This window comes from Ascaphus truei, chromosome 8 (genome assembly GCF_040206685.1).
Source record: "Ascaphus truei isolate aAscTru1 chromosome 8, aAscTru1.hap1, whole genome shotgun sequence".
Classification (NCBI taxonomy): Eukaryota; Metazoa; Chordata; class Amphibia; order Anura; family Ascaphidae; genus Ascaphus; species Ascaphus truei.
The window spans coordinates 105,512,007-105,531,847 of NC_134490.1; the positions used below are offsets into that span (position 1 = coordinate 105,512,007).

Genomic DNA, 19,841 nt, shown 5'->3' on the forward strand with positions numbered 1-19,841 from the left:
TCCTTTACCGGACAAGGAGATGGGCACAAGGATCTTTGTGGGATTAGAAATAGCTAAAGGGGAAAGAGAGATCGTTCCCAAAGAGATTCCCCTATGTCTCATGGGAAACTTGCGTTTCCCGCCTTTTTAAGACAAGAGAACGCGAAATGTCCAGGACCCCCACAATACAGACAAAGTCCAGCATCTATGCGGTGTTTCTCAGTGCGCGAGAGCGTAGTGACTCCCAATTGCATAGGTTCACATGAGTCTGGGACAGGAAATTAAAACTGACACAATGTTACGCCGGTGCTGCCCGCAGACCAGACCCGTCCCCTGAGCTGAAGGGGGAAGTGGTAATACACGCACCCGCAGCAAAGGGAGCGTGTCCGGAGTGTGGTATAAAGCGTTGCCAGGCCAGGTGTAGTAAGGTAGACAATACTTGCCGGTACCGGTTGTAGAGATGGTGAAGAATGCCTTGCCGAAGTCAGAGAGTGGAGATTGGTCGGAGTCCAAGCCGTGTTCAAGGGGTTACCAGAGTGAGCGTTCTCCAAGGAGTGCCGAGATCGAGAGCCAGAGGGGGTAGTCGTACAAGCCGCGTCAGAACCTGTGAAAACACTGAGAGAATCCAGAAGTACTTCCATACAGAGACTATGTCGAGCAAAGACTGTGAGCAGACAGGAGCTAGATAAAGCAGGAAGGTCCAATTAGGAACGGAGGCGGGACAGGAAGAGCTACAGGGAGACACTGCAGATTGGTGCAGGCATAACAGGCCAGGTGAGTCTTGTTGGTAACCTGAGTATGCCCGTGCAGTGTGCAGGGGCGGAGCCTGAGGTCCGGGGGACGCGAAGAAGAGTGTGCAGACTGAGCGTGCTCCGTAACTCGTGTACACGCGTGAACCGAGCCAGTGGATGGTGCAGGTGTGCGTGCAGGAGGGCGTGGGCACGCCCGGCGCTGAGCAGAGGAATCGCCGAGAGGGGAGCCGTGGAGGCCGGTAAGGCAGGATTGTTTTGTGTGTCCAGGGGCTCCCTGCGGGGAGGGAGTGCTCTGTGTGGGGAGCGTGGAGAACGCCTATTCCTGACACCCACTAGTTGGAGTTTATCTTGGAAGGAGCCGTACGATGAAGTCGTCTCTCAGTCCTTCTCTCCTAGAGGCAATGGTCCACCTTGATGCAGACCGAAATGAGGTCCTCCAGATCGGTAGGCCGATCATGAGTCGCAAGTTCATCTTTCACAGTCTCGGAAAATCCCTGCCAGAAGGCAGCAGACAATGATTCTCCGTTCCAATCTGTCTCTGCGGTAATAGTCCTAAACTCGAGTGCAGAGCTGTTACACTGAGAAATAAAGAATAGAGCAGAAACTGCAGATACCTTTCAACCTGGTGTATCGAACACCCTGCGGAACTCCTTGGTAAAAGCTCCAATGCTTTGAGTGAGGTCGGATCTTTGCTCCCAGATGGGGAAGCCCAGGCAAGTGCATCATCTATGAGGAGAGGGATTATGTAGGCAACCTTGTAGCGGGAAGGAGAGAAGTGGGAAGAATTAATCTCAAACTGAATGAAAGCTTGGTTAAGGAATCCCCGACACTCGTGAGGATTTCCCCCATACCGATTGGGCGTGGGAAGTCAAGGTTCGGACAGATAAGCAGGCATGAGAGGGGTTCTAGTCACTGATTGCACGGGGTCCGTGCGTGGCCCTTGTAGATGGAGGGATAAGGTTCTAAAGTCCTCCCGGAGTGTTCTCAAGTTTTGGTCATAAGACTCCCATTTATGTTCAAGACTTGACAGGTCGTTGGGGTGCATGCTCAGGACTCTTCCTACCTCAGCGGGGTCGAAGTTTGTTTGGCCGAGCATACTGTAACGCGTAGCTCACCACAAACGAGACGCGACCGCGGGGCTGAGGTAGAAATTGGTATAGAACACCGACCACAACCGTGAGGGCGCGTCTAGAGTGTAGGATTCTCTTGCAGGCTGGATCAGGATAATAGAGGACAACGTTAACGAGGTACTTGTCGGGTCTAGGAGTGTAGACTAGCGGATCGTTGGGGTACGTAGCCGGAGTCAGGATTGGAGAGAGTATAGTAGTCGTAGTGCCAAAGCCAGGGTCATTGCAAGAGAGAGCAGTGTCGTCAGTGCAGGAGACTATCACAAGGTACAAGTTCCAGGCTGGATCAGGCAGCAAGGTAAAGCAGACAGGCACACAGTAGTGAGGTTCAGTGTCACCCAGGAGTTATGCTCGGCAAGGAGTGAGAGTACACACTTCATATTTAAAGGACCTCCCACCAATGGGAGGCATCCAGGAAGTAGGGCTGCGGTTCTTGATAGGCTGCTGGATCGTGCAGGTGCATCCTATTGCACAGCCAATTGAGACAGCATCAGAGTGTGCGCACACCGCGCGCATCATGCTGGGGACCCGGTCGCGCACCGTCATCGTGCGCCATGACATCCGCTCCAGTCCGGGGGCGGAGACCAGAGGCGGGACCCACAGGAACAGAGGAGGAGCACGGAACACAGCCGCGTCGTGTAGCCCTGACATCAGAACGGGAATGAGGGATGTAGACCGCGGTCCAACGGGGAAACCGCATACGCCACGTGTCAATGCCAGAGGAACAGAGCACGCCCTGTGCCCAGAAGCAGAAGAGGCTGATGGAAGCCATGCAGCACCCGCAAGTACCAACCTTAGATTGCCTCTCTTGCGTGCCACAGGAATTGGATGAGTGAGTAAGGGTCAAGGGACAGAAGCACCAGAACGGCGATTCCTCACAATGTACAACCAAAATTAGGATTCCTCCCCTACTACCCCTTTTCCCCTCCCCCACCCCTTTGCTGTTCCATACTTCCTGACCCACAGGGGTCTTACTTCAATTCCAGTTCCCAAATCCACTGTAATTTAGAAGTTTATAATAATGCTAAGGATGTTAATATGTTCATGTTGCAAAAATGAATTGTTTAAATTTTTTTTATAAAAAAGGGTTTCGGAGGGTTCTTGGCCTTCTCTCTTTGCGGCACCCGTGCATGGTGTCTGGGGATATCTCCCAAGGGCAATATGCCCGAATTCCTTATCAACACGGTGATAAAGGCTTCCATTTTAGGACTACTACTTAGTCCACTCTTCTTCTTTTTTTATCTCTTTTTCCCACCCACCCCCTTCCTCCGCCCTCCCTTCCTCTTCTCCACTAGGCCACCCCTATACGCTCCAGTAAAAGAAAGACCGAAACACTGGAGCCATCCCCAAATAAAGCCCATAAGGCATCAATCAGAGGAGACCTTATTTCCATAGCTTCGTACAGGAAAAAAATGAAATCGGAACAAGTGAAAGAAATCTCTGACAAAATGATTAAACTGGAACATAAAAATAATCCCTCAAAAAAACTGTATAAACTACTAGACAAAACAAGGACTGAACTTAAACGGCTCCAACTAGCCCGGATGTCTTCTCTAACCTTTACTACAAGAAATTTCAGACTATTCTTTCCTCGTATGTTCTTGAGACATTTAACTCCTTTTTTTGGAGGGTGCACCAATCCCAAATTCTGTGTCTGGCCAACCATGCCATTATCTATATGGAGGGCAGAGACCCCCACCCATGTGGAAGTTATAGACCTATATCTCTACTCAATTCAGTCCTGAAAATATACAGTAAGATCCTGGCGATCAGGTTGAACCGATTCTTTCAAGACTAATTCATACTGATCAAGTAGGTTTTGTCTTGGGCAGACAAGCCTCAGACAACACCCGAAAGATCATAAGTATTGTTGGCCATGTGCACTTGACTATTAAGCCTGGACGCTGAAAAAGTGTTTGATAGAATAAAGTGGGCATTTTTAGATAAAACAATGTTGAAATTTGGATTTAAGGGCCCATTTCTGGAGGGTGTCATAGCCCTTTACTAGACACCCACAGCTTATTTCAAACTTCCCGGAGGAGGCTCGAACCCAATTGGGATTAAAAATGGAAACTGACAAGGCCGTCCCCTGTCCCAGCTGCTCTTTGCATTTACGATTGAGCCCCTAGCTGCGACAATCGGGGAGGAAGTCAACATACAGGGAATCCCAATTGGGGAGACCAATTATAAAATCTCCCTATTTGCGGATGATGTAATATTAACTTTAGCTAACCCACTGATATCCCTTCCCAACCTTCAGGCTAAACTAGATCAATTCGGCAAAGTCTCAGGCTGTAAAGTTAACAATGACAAATCGGAAGCATTAAACCTAACCCTCCCAACCTCACAACTTAAGTTGCTGCAATCAAATTTTAACTATAAATGGAGTCCCACATCTATTAAATTAGTAGGAATGACGATTGCAAACTCCTACGACTCCCTTTATCAATGTAACTACTCCCTTTTTGATAAAATCGAAAAAGACCTGCAGGTATGGAACAAATTTCAGATGATATGGATGGGAAGAATCATCTCCACCAAAATGAACATCCTCCTGAGACTTCTATATTCCAAACCCTCCCGATACACATTCCCGGCCTGAACTTAAAAATATTCAAAACCGAATATATCAACTCATTTGGAAAGATAAAAGACTGAGCGTATCAAGATCGGTAATGTTAGCCCCTAGGACGAGCGAAGGCATGGTGGTTCCAGACATTATTACATACTATCATGCGGCCCAACTAAAACAAATAGTTATATGGAATAATGACCCAGCATCCTGTTGCTGGTTAGGAATTAGAACTCACTACGCAAGACCTCTATCCCTTACTGCGGCTCCGTATACACGAGACTAAAGAGATGTTAGCAAGAAGATTTGACTTTGGATCGATGAGGTGCACATGGAACATATGGTCCAAATACAAGAGCAAATTTGCATTGGCTTCCTCTCCATCCCAACTAACCCCCCATATTCAATAACCCAGAGTTTCCGCCTGGATGCTCTCAACAACAATTCTCCTTGTTTAAGAGCCTAAATATCAAAATAGCAGAGGACATGGTAGAAAAGGGGAAGATCTTGTCTTTCCAGGCCTTAAAAGACAAACCTACGGAAAAAATGCTGTGGCAGAGGTGGTCACTGCTCACCGATCAGAAGGAACCAAGCCCAATTAAAAATAAAAAGTTATTTATTCATCCAAAAATAGACCTACATAGAGCCAGGAACTCTATGTATGTCTATTTTAGGATGAATAAATAACTTTTTATTTTTAATTGCACTTGGTTCCTTCTGATCGGTGAGCAGTGAGCGCCTCTTTCACAGCATTTTTTACATTGATTTCATCTTCCGGCTGAGCACGCCGTTACAGCGTTGGATCGGGGATTTCTTTTTCATGTATCAGCAACACTTGGCGGACATGGAGAACATTTCGTGAGTACCTGCCAGCTGATCCGTTCAGTATGGGACACAGGGTGTTGAGAGGGAAGCTAATTGTGCTTAGAGTCTACTTTATGGATTTGCGTCACGGTGGTCTCCCTGATATTCCGGTCCTATTCATTGCTTACTAGCTTACTAAATCGGCAGCTAAAACCTCAATTTGTACGATAACAAAGGAATATGTTTACAAAATTCTATTTCAATGGTACCTAACTTATAGTAAGCTGAGCCAGATCTTCCCAGGAATACCTGACCTATGCTGGAGGAGAGGCCTGAGAAGAGATATGGCCCACATTTGGTGGACATGCCCATGGGTCCAGAAGATAATTTAAGAAGTATCAGAACTGAGGGTACCGTTGGACCCCTTGACATTTCTGCTGGCCAAGCCATTTGAGAACCTCTTGAGCCCCATGTGGCAGCTAATTCTAACGGCTGCGAGATGCTCCATAGCTGCAGCCTGGAAAAGAATCGATGCTCCCCCCAGAAGAACTGTCTCCAAAAGAATAAACGAGGTTATGGCCATGGGAAAAACGAATGGCCCAATTGAAACAAAATATGGGAACCATCACTTCAAACCTAAATAAACCTAAATTATGAAAAATAAATACATATTAGAAACTAAGTTAAATAAAAATCCCATCTCAATAGCATAGGCAATAGGCGGGGGTGCGTGAACTAGAGCTAAGTGGGCTGGGGAGGGGGAGGGAGTTAGCTGTTCCAGTTCTCTCCCCGCTCTTCCCTCTACCTCACCTACTGTGTGAGTGTATCTTCCTTTCATCTCCATCTCCTCCCCCCCCCCCTGCCCTTTTCCCCCTCCGTACCCTCTTCTCTTACCCTCCCCTTCTCTCTTTCCTATCTCTTTCTGTCTACCCCAAGCTCTGTACAGGGAACCCAAAATTGTTCCAAGATATATATTCACGTACAAAATGTCAAAACATTTAATTAACTTAGAAATTTAACACAAAGAAGGAAAATGATGATTAGAAGTCTGAGATATTCTGTCTCAACTCCCCCATGGACCATGATCTGTGAAAATGTGTACATCCTTGTATATGCAATAAAAAAAGATTGAAACAAAAAAATAATTCTAAAACATACATTTTTCTTCAGGAAATCTATCCAGGTCAGTTCCAACCATCTCTTTGTCATAAGTTTATAGCCATGTTGGATAAAGAGGAAAAACTACTTAGAAACTACACTCAGAATATAGACACACTGGAACAAGTTGCAGGAATTAAAAGAATTATGCAATGTCATGGTAAGTATTGTGAATATTTTTTGCAACAAACCTTAATATTCCGCAATTTCCCCAGAATCCAGTATGAGTTTAGCTTGTTAGTATCTAGTATCTGGTAGAAGCCTGAGCCTGCCCTGCTCTTTCTTAAAAAACAAACCCCCCAAAAAGTTCTTATTTGTTGGTTCAGAGGTTATTATGGTGATCTTTAGACTGGGCTGTGCTCCTGAACTTATTATTTCAAATGCTAAACAGAGCCTCCGATTGTAGGAATAAAAACAGTTCAAAAGGGGGAAAAAATGTAAATTAGCAAAGTTCATCAGAATGGATTGCTGCTTTAAAAATAGTGTAAAATAAATGAATACTTCAATATTAGGTGATACCTTTTTTTTTTATTTGGACTAACAATTAATATTTTACGACAAGCTTTCAAGATTTTTACTCTTCCTCTGGTCAAGCAATAATACTAATTTACAAAAGATTCCATGTGTAACACAGATGTAAAATCTAAAATAATAATCTAAGATTAGGTGTAGTCAGAAAGAATGGCAGAGGGAATAATAGCAACTAAACAGAGCAATGAAGAGGGATTGTATATTTATTACCAAGCATCCAGTAGCATTAAGAAGGGAGACTGCTGGAGAGCAAAATAGAAGAATTAACTGCATTTGTTTTTCTGCTGTCAGTGAGCCACGGCATATAGCTGTTGTGGGACAAATCGCATTCGCCGCAATTTTTTCACTGAAATATTGGGGTTATGGGTTAGAATTTCTTCAAGAAATTAATTTATACGAGTTAAAGACAGAATATTATGTGTTAAAAGGGTTTGGATTTCTTCAAGGGCTCCCCCTGCATTACTCCCGACCATTATGCGGCAGCACAGGATTCCTGAATTACACCCCAGCTCAGGTGCGGTTGAACTGGATCACCTGCATTACCCCCGGTTCCACCCTACCACCTCAGCGCTTTTGTCCGGCGCAGCAAAAGGCAGATGCTGCTTGAGTCCCTGGTCATCTACGGTGACAAGATGTCCAGACGACCAACTGTTCAGCCGGGAAATAGCTGCGATAAACTGTACTAGACCCCTGGGGAGGGGGTTAGGATGTCAAACCCTAAAGTTCTGCTCGCTAGAACATTTACAAACTTTAACCCACAAAGGTTTCTGGCTGATCTTATTAACTGCTCTTGGTGCAGAATCAACCTGATACCTGACCCTGATTCTGTGCTTGATTATTTCCAAGCAGTGTTCATACTCTGATACCCATGCCCCACTACAAAGAATAAGTGTGCAGGGGGCCACCTTCCATGGGTTACAACTAACCTTATTGCGCTTTACCATTTTAGGGATGCCTTGTGGAAAAGATACAAAGTAACTGTCACTAACAAGGAGCTAAATAACTGCAGATGCCTATGTAATACATGCATAAGGAAAACAAGACTATCAAAATACATCAAATCCAGCAAACATCTGGAAGATCATCAACAATATATTCCAGCCTTCTAGCCATAAATAACCATATAATATCGAAAAGGTTGATACTACTCTGACATCCCACTGACATTGCAAATGCATTCAATGAATACTTTTTGTGGTGTGCTGCTTCCCTTCTCTCAAAGCACAACACAAAAGTGGGGACTAAAATGCTGTCTCCAACAAATTTCCTTAGCCAGCTCCAATCTGGCAAAACCCTCTATGGTTACTACCCTCTTAAAACTTTGCAATGAGATCCAGTGTAGAATGGAACTCTTGACAACGTACTGGTTCAATATTTCTAGATTTTGCAAAGGTATGTTATCTTGTTAAAAAAAAAAAAAAAAAACTTCAGTTCTCTGGAATAGGGGAACACGCTATAAACTGGATTCACGCCTACCTATTCGGTATCCCAATATGTATCGATCTTAGTGTCACGTGTGCTCACCACAAACTGGACTAGACCGCTGTGCTGAGCTGGGGATGTATATAACCGCCGCCCTTCAACCACGGGACCAGGTCCAGAGTGCAAAGTCTGTCGTGTAACCGGGTCAGGGTAGGAGCGTTCGGATATGTCGTGGTACTTGCTGTGGTCCTGGGATGGAGAGAGAGGAGTAGTCGATATCCATAAGCCGTGGTCGTGGAGAGGAGAGCGGAGGTCCAATGACAAGCGGAAGTCCAGGGGTACAGAAGAGACCGGTCCAGGTACGAGCAGGGGTCACAACAGAGGTCAGACAAGGTACAAGAAACAGGCAAGACACAAGCGGTGAGCACAGCACATAAACCTTAGTTTATGCTCAGCAATGTGCACAGGAAACAGGAAGGTAAATGAAGGAGGTGGGAACCAATCAGGAGACTGCAGATAGTGACATCAAACAAAGGCTGTGAGCCTATAGGAGGGGAATAGACTGGCTGCAGGTGAGAGCTGATACCTTAGCATAGGCAGACGTGCGTGCGTAGGTAGAGTGCGGGGCGAGCGTGTCGCCAGTGAGCGCAGGTACCGTGGCGCAGTGCCTGGGGTACGCCTCCATGGTTGTATTCCTCGGCTGCTGCACCCGTCTGCGCAGGCCGCAGATACTGCCGGGTGCCGGGTCAGATTTGTGGAGCCTAGCAGCAATCCTAACAGTACTCCCCTCTTCAGGGGAAACCTCCGGACGACCCATACAAGGCTTCAAAGGGTATTTGTGGTGGAAGGCTTAGATCAGTCTGGAGGCGTGTACCTGTTCCTGAGGTATCCACTCAACGTTCCTCTGGGCCAAAACCCCCTTCGAACTCCTGTTGGCCTCCCACGAGACTAGGTTGAGGGGGCAAGTCCCGAATGGTGGATTGAGGTTTCTGTAAAAAGGGTTTAAGGAATGATGAGTGGAATACACAAGGGATCTTCATTGTTGGCAGTTTAAGACGGTAGGTGACAGGGTTGATCCTTTCCATAATGACGAAAGGTCCGATGAACCGAGGTGTCAATTTGGGTGAAGAGACCTTGAGTCAAATATTTTTAGTCGACATCCAGACCTTTTGTCCAGTAGAGTAAGTAGGAGTCTCCCGACGGTGACGATCGGTTTGTCTCTTTTGTGTAGCGAAAGCGTGTCTCAGATTCAGTTGAATCTTCTCCCAAGAATCCTGGAGTTGCTGGATTCTGTCATCTGCAGCAGGAACCCCGGATCTGGAGACTGTGGAGGGGAGCGCCGAGGGGTTGAACCCATAATTGATGAAAAAAGGAGATTGTTGAGAAGATATGTTCAGTATGTTATTATGCGAAAACTCCGCCCATGGCAGAAGATTCGCCCAATTGTCCTCGGCATCAGAAATAAAACAGCGGATGAACTGCTCCAAGGACTGATTGGTTCGTTCCTTTTGACCATTGGTCTGTGGGTGGTACCCGGATGAGAAATGCCCAGAGTTTGGCAGAATGCCCTCCAGAATCTGGAAATAAATTGTGTGCTTCGGTCAGAGACTGACTTGCAGAGTACCATGGAGTCTGAAGATTTCTTTAATGAAGATCTCTGACAAATTGGGAGCTCTGGGTATGCCTTTGAGTGGAATGAAGTGTGCCTGTTTTGAAAAGCAAACCACAACCACCAGTGTGGTACTCATCTCCTTAGAGCTGGGTAGCTCAACGATGAAGTCCATCGAAAGATGTCCATGGATGTTCTGAGATGGGAAGTGGCTGGAGAAGCCTCGATGGTCTGTTGTGAGGCGCCTTATTCTGATCTAAATTCTTGATATGCTTGCGCATACTTGGCCACCAGAAGGTACGCTCCAAAAGGTCAATCGTTCTTGTACCAGGATGACCAGCCGCTTTGGAAGCGTGACCCCATCTTCCCTTACCCTCGAAGATGTCTCCATTCTTCCTGGGCCATCGCTGTTTTTAAACACTGATAAGACTGCAAGAATGGTATTTGGGACCAAGACTAAATTTTTAAAGCTTCCAGTGACTGAGCTCAAGATCAGAACCAACGCTAACACCACGCTAACTCCTGTTACTAGTTTTAAATACCTGGGCATATGGTTTGACTCCCACTTAACATTCGGGATGCACATTAATACCCTGACAACCAAGACCTATGCCAAACTAGGGGTACTCTACAGGAACAAATCCTCCCTAAGTCTCCTGGTCAGAAAACGTATCGCACAGCAGATACTAATGCCAATTATTGACTATGGAGACATAGTATATGGCTTGGCACCTCAAACCCACCTTAGCAAACTTGACACCCTCTACAACTCAATTTGTCGTTTTGTTCTCCAATGCAACTATAACACACATCACTGCGAAATGCTCAAAGAACTAGATTGGTCATCACTAGAGCCTAGGCGCAAAGTTGACCTTTCCTGTCTTGCCTTCAAATACTTTCTGGGCAAGCTACCCAGCTACCTGAACAAACTCCTCACCCCTACCACATGCAGCACCTATCACCTGAGATCTGACTCCAAAAGACTGTTCATGGTCCCAAGGCTCAACAAGGTATCAGGCCGCTCCTCCTATTACCGTGCACCCCAAAACTGGAACAACCTACCGGATACTCGCATCCACCACCAGTTTAAGTTCTTTCCAAACTAAGGCTGTCTCACATTTTAATCTGGTCTGTAACTGTTACATAAGCCGATAATATACATCTTCTTTAACTGTACATGCAATGTATTGTATATAATGTATACCCTGTTCATTTATATAACTGTATTTGTAACCATGTACTGTATTATTTGTCATTTTAACTCTACTGTATGCACAGGACATACTTGAAAACGAAAGGTAGCTCTCAATGTATTACTTCCTGGTAAAACATTTTATTAAAAAAATTAATAAATAATCTTGATCATGAGGAGTTCGTGATTCCCTACTTCGTAGTTTTTCTCAGCGATAGCGAGCCTGGGGGTTTTTTTCTCAGAGAAAGTATCGCCCCTGCTCCTACGTCGGAGGCATCTACTTCAAGCGTGAATGGTAATCCTGGATCTGGGTTTACCAGGATGGGTGCAGACGAAAAGGCTTCCTTTAATTTTTCAAAGTCTCTAGTAGTTTCGGGGGACCAATGCGCTGGGTTGGCTCCTTTTTGGGTTAAAGCCATAATGGGGGCCACTACTTGACGAGAAGTTTTAGATGAATCTCCGGTAATTTGTGAATCTGAGAAATCTTTTTATGGCTTTGAGAGATAGTGGACACGGCCAGTCATGACTGCTTTGACTGACGGGATCCATAGCGAGTCCTGTGTCGGAGATAATATACCCCAGGAAGGAAGTTGAAGTCTGGTGAAATTGGCATTTCTCCAGTTTAGTGAAGAGATTATTTCCCCACAGTCTCTGAAGGACCTGTTTCACATGTCCTGGGTGTTCTTGAATAGATTTGGAAAAGATCAGGATGTTGTCCAGGTACACGATTATATGTTGGTGTAGCAGGTCCCTGAAGATTTCGTTCACGAAGTCCTGGAACATGGCGGGTGCATTGAAGAGGTCAAAGGGCATTACCAGTTACTCGTAGTGCCTGTCGCGAGGGTTGAAGGCTGTCTTCCACTCGTCTCCTTGACGAATTCTTACCAAGTTGTTGGCCCCTTGTAGATCCAACTTGGTAAAAATGGTGGCACCTTGCCTATCGATCAGTTCGGATATCAATGGAAGAGGTTAATGATTCTTGTTTAACTTATTGATACAGGTGCGCTGACAAGTATTCTAAAACTTGCCTTAAACTTGCCTTGGAAAATCAGGGGCTATCACCAGGTACATGCTGGTTACATGCTGCAAACATTTCAGTGATATTTCTGCAGAGAGTAATGGCCCATCGGATTAACACAGCAGGGGTCCCTGGCCGTCCCATTCAGTATCTGGGTCTTGTTGGGGATTGCCCCAGGTTTGTTTTAGAATACTCGGCGGCACTACAGTACCGCGGTAGTCAATACAAGGCCTGCGTGAGCCATCCTTCAGAAAAAAGAACACCGCGCCAGCGGGTGACGAGGACTTTCAGATTAAACCCCTCTGGAGATTTTCTTGAATATACAGTCTCATGGCCTTGGTCTCGGGAGGAGACAGAGGATAAGAGCATCCCCTATGTGGGGTGGCGCCGGGCAACAAGTCGATAGGACAGTAATACGAACAATGCAGCGGAAATTCCTCGCCTGGACTTTGTCGAAGACATCTAGTAATTCCTTATAGGCGTCTGGAAGTTGTACTGTACACTGTTCAAGTACCGACACCCCCACTAAGCCCTTGGAGAGGATTAGACAAACCTTCTGACATTAGCGACTCCAGAGGATAGGCAAAGTCTCTTTCCAGTCGATTCGCGGATTGTGTAACTGAAGCCATGGAAGCCCCATTATGACATCTACTGATGGGGTATAGATGGCGTCCAGTTGTATACTCTCGGAGTGAACCTCACTGGTCAGTAAAGAGATGGGTATCGTCTGCAAGGAAATGAAGGCGGGTTGTAGAGGCCGACCGTCTATCGCTTCGAGACCCACCGGGTGATTGTCACGGTAGCTTATGACAAGATATAATGAACACCAAATATCTGGGTTGAGCTGAACGAGGCTTAGATATAATAAAATATAATTTATTCCTTAAATAAGGTGAACATATCAATATAGTACAATTAACAGACAAGAGGGTAACACTTACTCAGGGTTGGGGGATGGAGAAGTATCCAATAGCAATTCTCCAACAGTCCAGTGACCTTCAAGATGGAATCAGAAGCAGAACACCAGCAGAACTCCATCAATCCAGTGACTTTCAAAATGGTATCAGAAGCTCAACTAAAAACTGTAGGGTTGACACAGTTTATATACCTGTGCAACCCTATTCTTAACATTGAACACAGCCTATTGGTGAATAATTATCTAACGTGGAGACACAGACTAACAGACTAACCCATGCCCTCAGGCAACAATTAGACTGCCAGAGTTTGTTGATTGACTAATACTTAATCCCTAGACATTGGGTAACAATCAAGGCAGTTACTTTTTGATCACTGTGCTTAGGCTACTCAGCCGTTTGCCCTTCAGGACTTATTAGCCTAGCAAATGGCGTCTGCATTTTCAGAACAGACCCAAAATAAAATACATATACACTTTAATATCTACACATATTAATAAATTCCATTCTGGTGGGCTCAGTGGGTCGACCTTTGCCAGTTTTTAATGCCTACAGTGACTCCACATATTGGCCAAATATGAACTCTCTGCGATCTCCAGAACTGGAGATACAGAAATGCACTTTAAAACATTAAAATACCTGCTTATAATGAAACAGGGGAACATACATTTTCAAGGTACAACAAGGTGCAAACCTCATCCCTGGACCGCAGTCCAGTTAACCTCTTGTCTCTCTGGTGAGGTCAGGGGATGGCCATATGGGGTGCAACCCCTTTAATACCGGGCCACCCCCTTTCTCCCTCTACAGTGATCCTTGCATATCTGGGGTATTTGGTGTCTTTCTACGAACCCCTGATCGTTGAAGTTCCTACCTGGCCCGGATAAGGTGATAGGAACGTAGATCCTAAAAGGTTTGGGAAGGGGTGAGGATGCGGTGCCCACCGTGATCCTCCTGACTCTCACTGGGCTGTGGCGTTTCCCGACTTCAATGGGCAAGTGGCCACCAAATGTCGGCTATTACCGCAGTATAGGCATAAGCCTGCACGACGTCTGCGCTGCCTATCGATAGGCGGGTGCCTCCTAGTTGCATAGGTTCGTCCAGTGTTGAAGCCACGGAAGACACGGATCCTGCCGGGTGAGAAAGGAAAGTGTGCACCACGTTGGTGCCTACCCCTCTCCATCCTTCTCTCCTGGAAGCGCTGATCCATTCGGATGCATAAGGCCACGAGATTTTTGAGTCCTCCTTGACGTTCCTGGGAAGCCAACTCGTCTTTGAGACCCGCTGACAATCCTTGCCAGAATACTGATGACAGAGCCTCGTTGTTTCAGCCAGTCTCAGAGGCTACAGTGGGGAATTCGAGCGCGTAGCGAGCCACCTGGGAGATATTGGGGTAGAAGCTTACCACTAATTTGAAATATGTGAGCATGTGATTTGACTCCCATTTAACATTTGGGTTGCATATTGATACTCTGACATCCAAACGCTATGCCAAGCTAGGTGTACGTTTTGAGAACAAATCCTCCCTAAGCGCTCTTGTCAGAAAATGGATTGCACAGCAGATGCTAATGCCAATTATAGACTATGTGGACATAGTTTATTGTACGGCACCCCAAACTTACCTTAAAAAATTTGACACCCTCTACAACTAAATATACTGCTTTGTAACTACAACACACAGCACTGTGAAATGCTGAAATAACTAGATTGGATAACACTTGATTCCAGACGCAAAGTACATTTTTCCTGTCTTGCCGTTAAATACTTTCTGGGCAAGCTACCTAGCTATCTGACCAAGCTCTTCACCACTACAACATGTAGATCTTATCACCTGAGATCCAAAAGACTGTTCACTGTCACAAGGTTCAACCAGGAATCCAGTCGCTCCTGCTCACCATGCACCTCATGGCTGGAACAATCGACCAAAGACACTGAAAGCCGCCACCAGGTTGTTTTTTTCAAGACTTCAGCTGTCTCACATTTAAATTTTGTCTGCAACTGTTAAGCCCATAACATATATTATCTCTTAACTGTCCATTTAATGTCTTTAAATATAATGTATAACCTCTGTTAATTTAATGTAACCCTGTATTGTCATCCTAACTCCTGGTTCAGGACATTCTTGAAAATGAGAGGTAACTCGTAAAACATTTCTATAAATAAAATGTAAGATTATCGAGAGGCAGGAAGAACAATTACATACAATTCAATTAGATGGTAAGCTCTTCGGAGCAGGGACTCCTCTTCCGAAATGTTACTTTTTATTTTTCATTTTCATGACCGATTCACAAGGTATTTGACAAGTATCACATAACGCATTTTACAGAAAAAAATAAAATGGGGGTTAGATAGTATTGGGGGGGAAAGGGGAGAATGCTGGTTTTAAGACAAATACAAAACATATAGCGCTACTATTAATATTCATATATATTCCTTCAGCATTATGACTCCGGTAGATCCATGCCTCACCTATAATCTTATTTGCTGGTTAAAGTGTGTAAACCAGGGCTCCCAGGTATCAATACTTCTATTGGTGGAGTCTTGGAGATAAGCCGACAATCTCTCGAGATATGCCACATCCCATATTTTATTACAAACACACAAGAAAGGGGCAGGGTTTTATGTTTCCACAAGCGAGCCATGGAGCCTCTTGTTGCGTTAAAGATATGAGTGATTAATTTTGACTCGAGGTTGCTTAAATTAGGAATTGGCGCCCCCAGAATCACAGAGGGGGTTTCTATGAATACAGAAACCAGACACCACCTCTGCCAATTGGAGAATTTTGTCCCATAGGGGTTTTATTTTAGGACATTCCCACCGGATATGCAGGATGGAGCCCTGACTGCCACACTCCCTCCAACACATAGGCGAAACACTTGGATAGGTAACAGTGGGTGAGGGAGTGGGGGAAATGGATGGACTGGGCGCTTCCTAAACAATAATAGAGTAATTAGTGTGATAAGTGACAAACCTTAAGTACACACAATAAACCTATCACCATATAGTGTTAAAAAATTAAAAATAAAAACAGTGTACAGCAGCAGCTCAACTTCCTCTGATGGGATCGTTCCTAATCCCAGGATGTGAAGTATTCTTTTCTTGGGGTTGAGGAGGAGCGCTGGATCTCGTGATATGTAAAAGAATATAAATATATATAGTGCAGATGGTAATTCACTGCTTTAAACGATGTAAAACATAAGAAATGAACTCACAAAAATCGTATAAAATCACTGCATGTCAGAGATCCTTCTCTCTCTGACTGGAGCCCTTTATGTTACTGGAGTCTTTATCCTCTCAGTGAAGTGGGTGATATGAAAATAAAGAAAACCACAAATAGTGCAAATAGTATGAATTATACAAATGTATTATGCACAGATAATCAGGAAACTCACATTTTCCATTATAAAGTTGGGTGGTGGAGAGAACCGCCGATAGAAGCAGGCTGCTGTTCGGTGCTTCACTTTCCCCTCACGGTGTAGTTCAATGCCAATCTATGCCGTCGCGTAACTTCCGGTTTCGCGTCACGGGTGAGGGCGGGAAGCCAGAATGGGAGTAATCTTAGCAGTGGTTTGCCAGTCCTTCCAGGCGCAGAATCTCTCTAACTCTACGCGTTTCGCAACAGCTTCGAAACGCGTAGAGTTAGAGAGATTCTGCGCCTGGAAGGACTGGCAAACCACTGCTAAGATTACTCTCATTCTGGCTTCCCGCCCTCACCCGTGACGCGAAACCGGAAGTGACGCGACGGCATAGATTGGCATTGAACTACACTGTGAGGGGAAAGTGAAGCACCGAACAGCAGCCTGCTTCTATCGGCGGTTCTCTCCACCACCCAACTTTATAATGGAAAATGTGAGTTTCCTGATTATCTGTGCATAATACATTTGTATAATTCATACTATTTGCACTATTTGTGGTTTTCTTTATTTTCATATCACCCACTTCACTGAGAGGATAAAGACTCCAGTAACATAAAGGGCTCCAGTCAGAGAGAGAAGGATCTCTGACATGCAGTGATTTTATACGATTTTTGTGAGTTCATTTCTTATGTTTTACATCGTTTAAAGCAGTGAATTACCATCTGCACTATATATATTTATATTCTTTTACATATCACGAGATCCAGCGCTCCTCCTCAACCCCAAGAAAAGAAACACTTGGATGGAATTTAGCTTCACCGGAGTGTAGTACCAACGATACAGAATTGTATATACATTTTCCTTAATCACTGCACACGTGGAGTTTTTAACCTGCTGCTTCCCAAATATCCCGCCAAGTTTCCTTCTATAGTTATGTTAAGGTCCCTCTCCCATGTTGTTTTAGGGTCACTAGGGATCTTAAAGGTTGCATGATAGAGCAGGGGTGCGCAAACTTATTTTCATGTGCCCCCCTGTCTCTCCCCCCCGGCTCGCGCCCCCTCCTCCCGCACGGCCCCGGTGTTAAATAACGTTGCAGGGTCGTGTGATGTCACATTGCCATAGCAACGGGACGTCACATGACCCTGCGACGTCATTTGACGCCAGTTGCCATGGAGACATGTCATTGGAACCAAGGTAAGTAAACTATTTACAGAATTGACTGTTCTGCAGGTGACTAAACAAACCCAGAAGAGATAAACTGGACTCAACAGTCCAAAGACCGGTGCTACAGAGTAATACTGTAGCAAAGGTAACTTGTATATACATATAACGTCCCATTGATGGAGTCAAACAGTAGAATATACTTTGTGGTAATTGAGAAGATTCATGCAGTCTACGTAGATGATGTAGATCAAGCATGTCAAACTCGCGGCCCGCATGCGGCTCACAACGATTATTTTTGCAGCCCAGCTCGCAATGTGCCAGGCAACGCGCGCTCTCTGCAAAGGGAACCCCCCCCCCCCCCTCTCCTGATTTGCTGGCGCGTGTTGGCACGCTGCCAGAATTTTTTTTTTGGCCCGCAGCAAGCCCTTTCTGAGCTTGCAAAGCCAGGCCCGCCTCTTCCTGCTGCATAGAGCAAGTTAGGTTGGTACTGCTCCATGCCTGCTTTGCTTCACCCTTGCCCTCCTGCTCAGATTCCGTTCCGATTCCGCACCCCCCTGCTTTGATTCCGTTCCGACCCCCCCCCCGTTCCGATTCTGCTCCGATCCCCCCCTGCTCCGATCCCCCCGCTCCCGTTCCGATTCCGCTTCGATTCCCCCCCCCGCTCCGATCCCCCCACTCCGATTCCGTTCCGATTTCCCCCGTGTGTGTGTCTGTGTGTGTGTATGTGTCTGTGTGTGTGTGTGTCTGTATGTGAGTGTGTGTGTGTGTGTGTGTGTCTGTGGGTGTGTCTGTGTGTGCCTGGAGTGTGTGTGAGTTTGAGTGTATGTGTGTGTGTGTGTCTGTGAGAGAGTCAGTCGGAGAGAGAGTCGGTCGGGGAGAGAGAGTCGGTCGGGGAGGGAGATTCGGTCGGGGAGGGAGAGTCGGTCGGGGAGGGAGAGTCGGTCGGGGAGGGAGAGTCGGTCGGGGAGGGAGAGTCGGTCGGGGAGGGAGAGTCGGTCGGAGAGGGAGAGTCGGTCGGGGAGGGAGAGTCGGTCGGGGAGGGAGAGTCGGTCATGCCAAGTGTCAGGAAAAAACATTAATTTTATCGTTCTTTTTTTTTTATACTGTACTTTTTGAAATAAACCTAAGTTTCTATGAAAATTGAAGGTTTTGTTTTTTTGCGGCCCACATAAACTTAAACCTTGTTTATTTGGCCCGTGTTAGCCTTTGAGTTTGACATGCTTGATGTACACTGGCGACACACTTTATTCGAGCTCGGCTAGTCCTACGAATTCGGGTATACCCGGGTGTATTGAGGTTTGTGACTGTTTTCTGCCCGAGTGCATTGAGGTATTTTCCAGGCAGGGATTGAAGCATTTTATTCCCGCTGGCTGCAATACTGCACAGTATATATATATATATATATATATATATATATATATATATATATATATACTACATTACAATTCATGAATTTATGCCATCTGGTAGACACGCGAAGCATTGCAGCCTATTAAATCCTAATCATTATCATTTAACAGATCAGCCACCCGTCAGCCAGGCATGAACCCAGGCTGGGAAGGCAAACACAACGGGGCTTGTCAGAGGTGAGGAGCGGCGCATTCCAGGTATCTGCCAGGTACATACTGGGTATTTGCTCGAATAAAGTGTGTCGGTGCAGTAGATCACATAAATAACTTATTATGAAAGCTCACACTCAGAATTTAGTAGAAGCCAACACGGAGGCTTTACTCCAAGTGTGATTTAAGGTTAATGGGGAAAGACAGCCTGTAAGGCAGCTCTTACCTGTTCACCAACCCACTTATGGGAGATACTACTTAGTGTGTACATTGTATAATAGACATTGATCATGGTGTAGGAGCATGAAAAAAATAACCCCCAAGAGCAACTGTAAGTAGTACTCACTAGATCGTTGAAATTCTTGACTCCAAAGTGTGCTTCCAGCAACGAGGTTGATAGTTGTGGATTCCAAGGAGGAAAAAAGCGGTGCACAGCGTGGGAAAAATGGAGTTCAGCACATCAAAAATTCAGTAAAATCAATTTATTAAAGGGATGACATGGGACAGAGAACTCGGACGCGTTTTGGGCCTATCTCGCCCTTTGTCAAAGAGTGTATACAGATCCCTTATGGTCTCCCCTGCTTTATACACAAACGGACATCCAGTTTCTGATGGAACCGAAAGTGATGCGGCGTTCACGCGCGTGTGCCTCTAGCATTATACCAAACTGTCTGGAAGAGCTGGAAT

The 19,841-nt window shown here is 45.6% G+C and overlaps 1 protein-coding gene across 10 annotated transcripts in view; it reads left to right on the plus strand.

Moving 5' to 3' along the window:
* Positions 1-19,841, plus strand: part of SIRT1 (sirtuin 1) — a 355,375-nt gene that overhangs the window by 226,398 nt on the left and 109,136 nt on the right. For all 10 annotated transcript variants that reach the window (XM_075613008.1, XM_075613016.1, XM_075613009.1 and 7 more), the window contains one exon: positions 6,405-6,552. In XM_075613008.1, the coding sequence (XP_075469123.1) occupies positions 6,405-6,552 (148 nt within the window). The remainder of the gene's footprint in view (positions 1-6,404; positions 6,553-19,841) is intronic.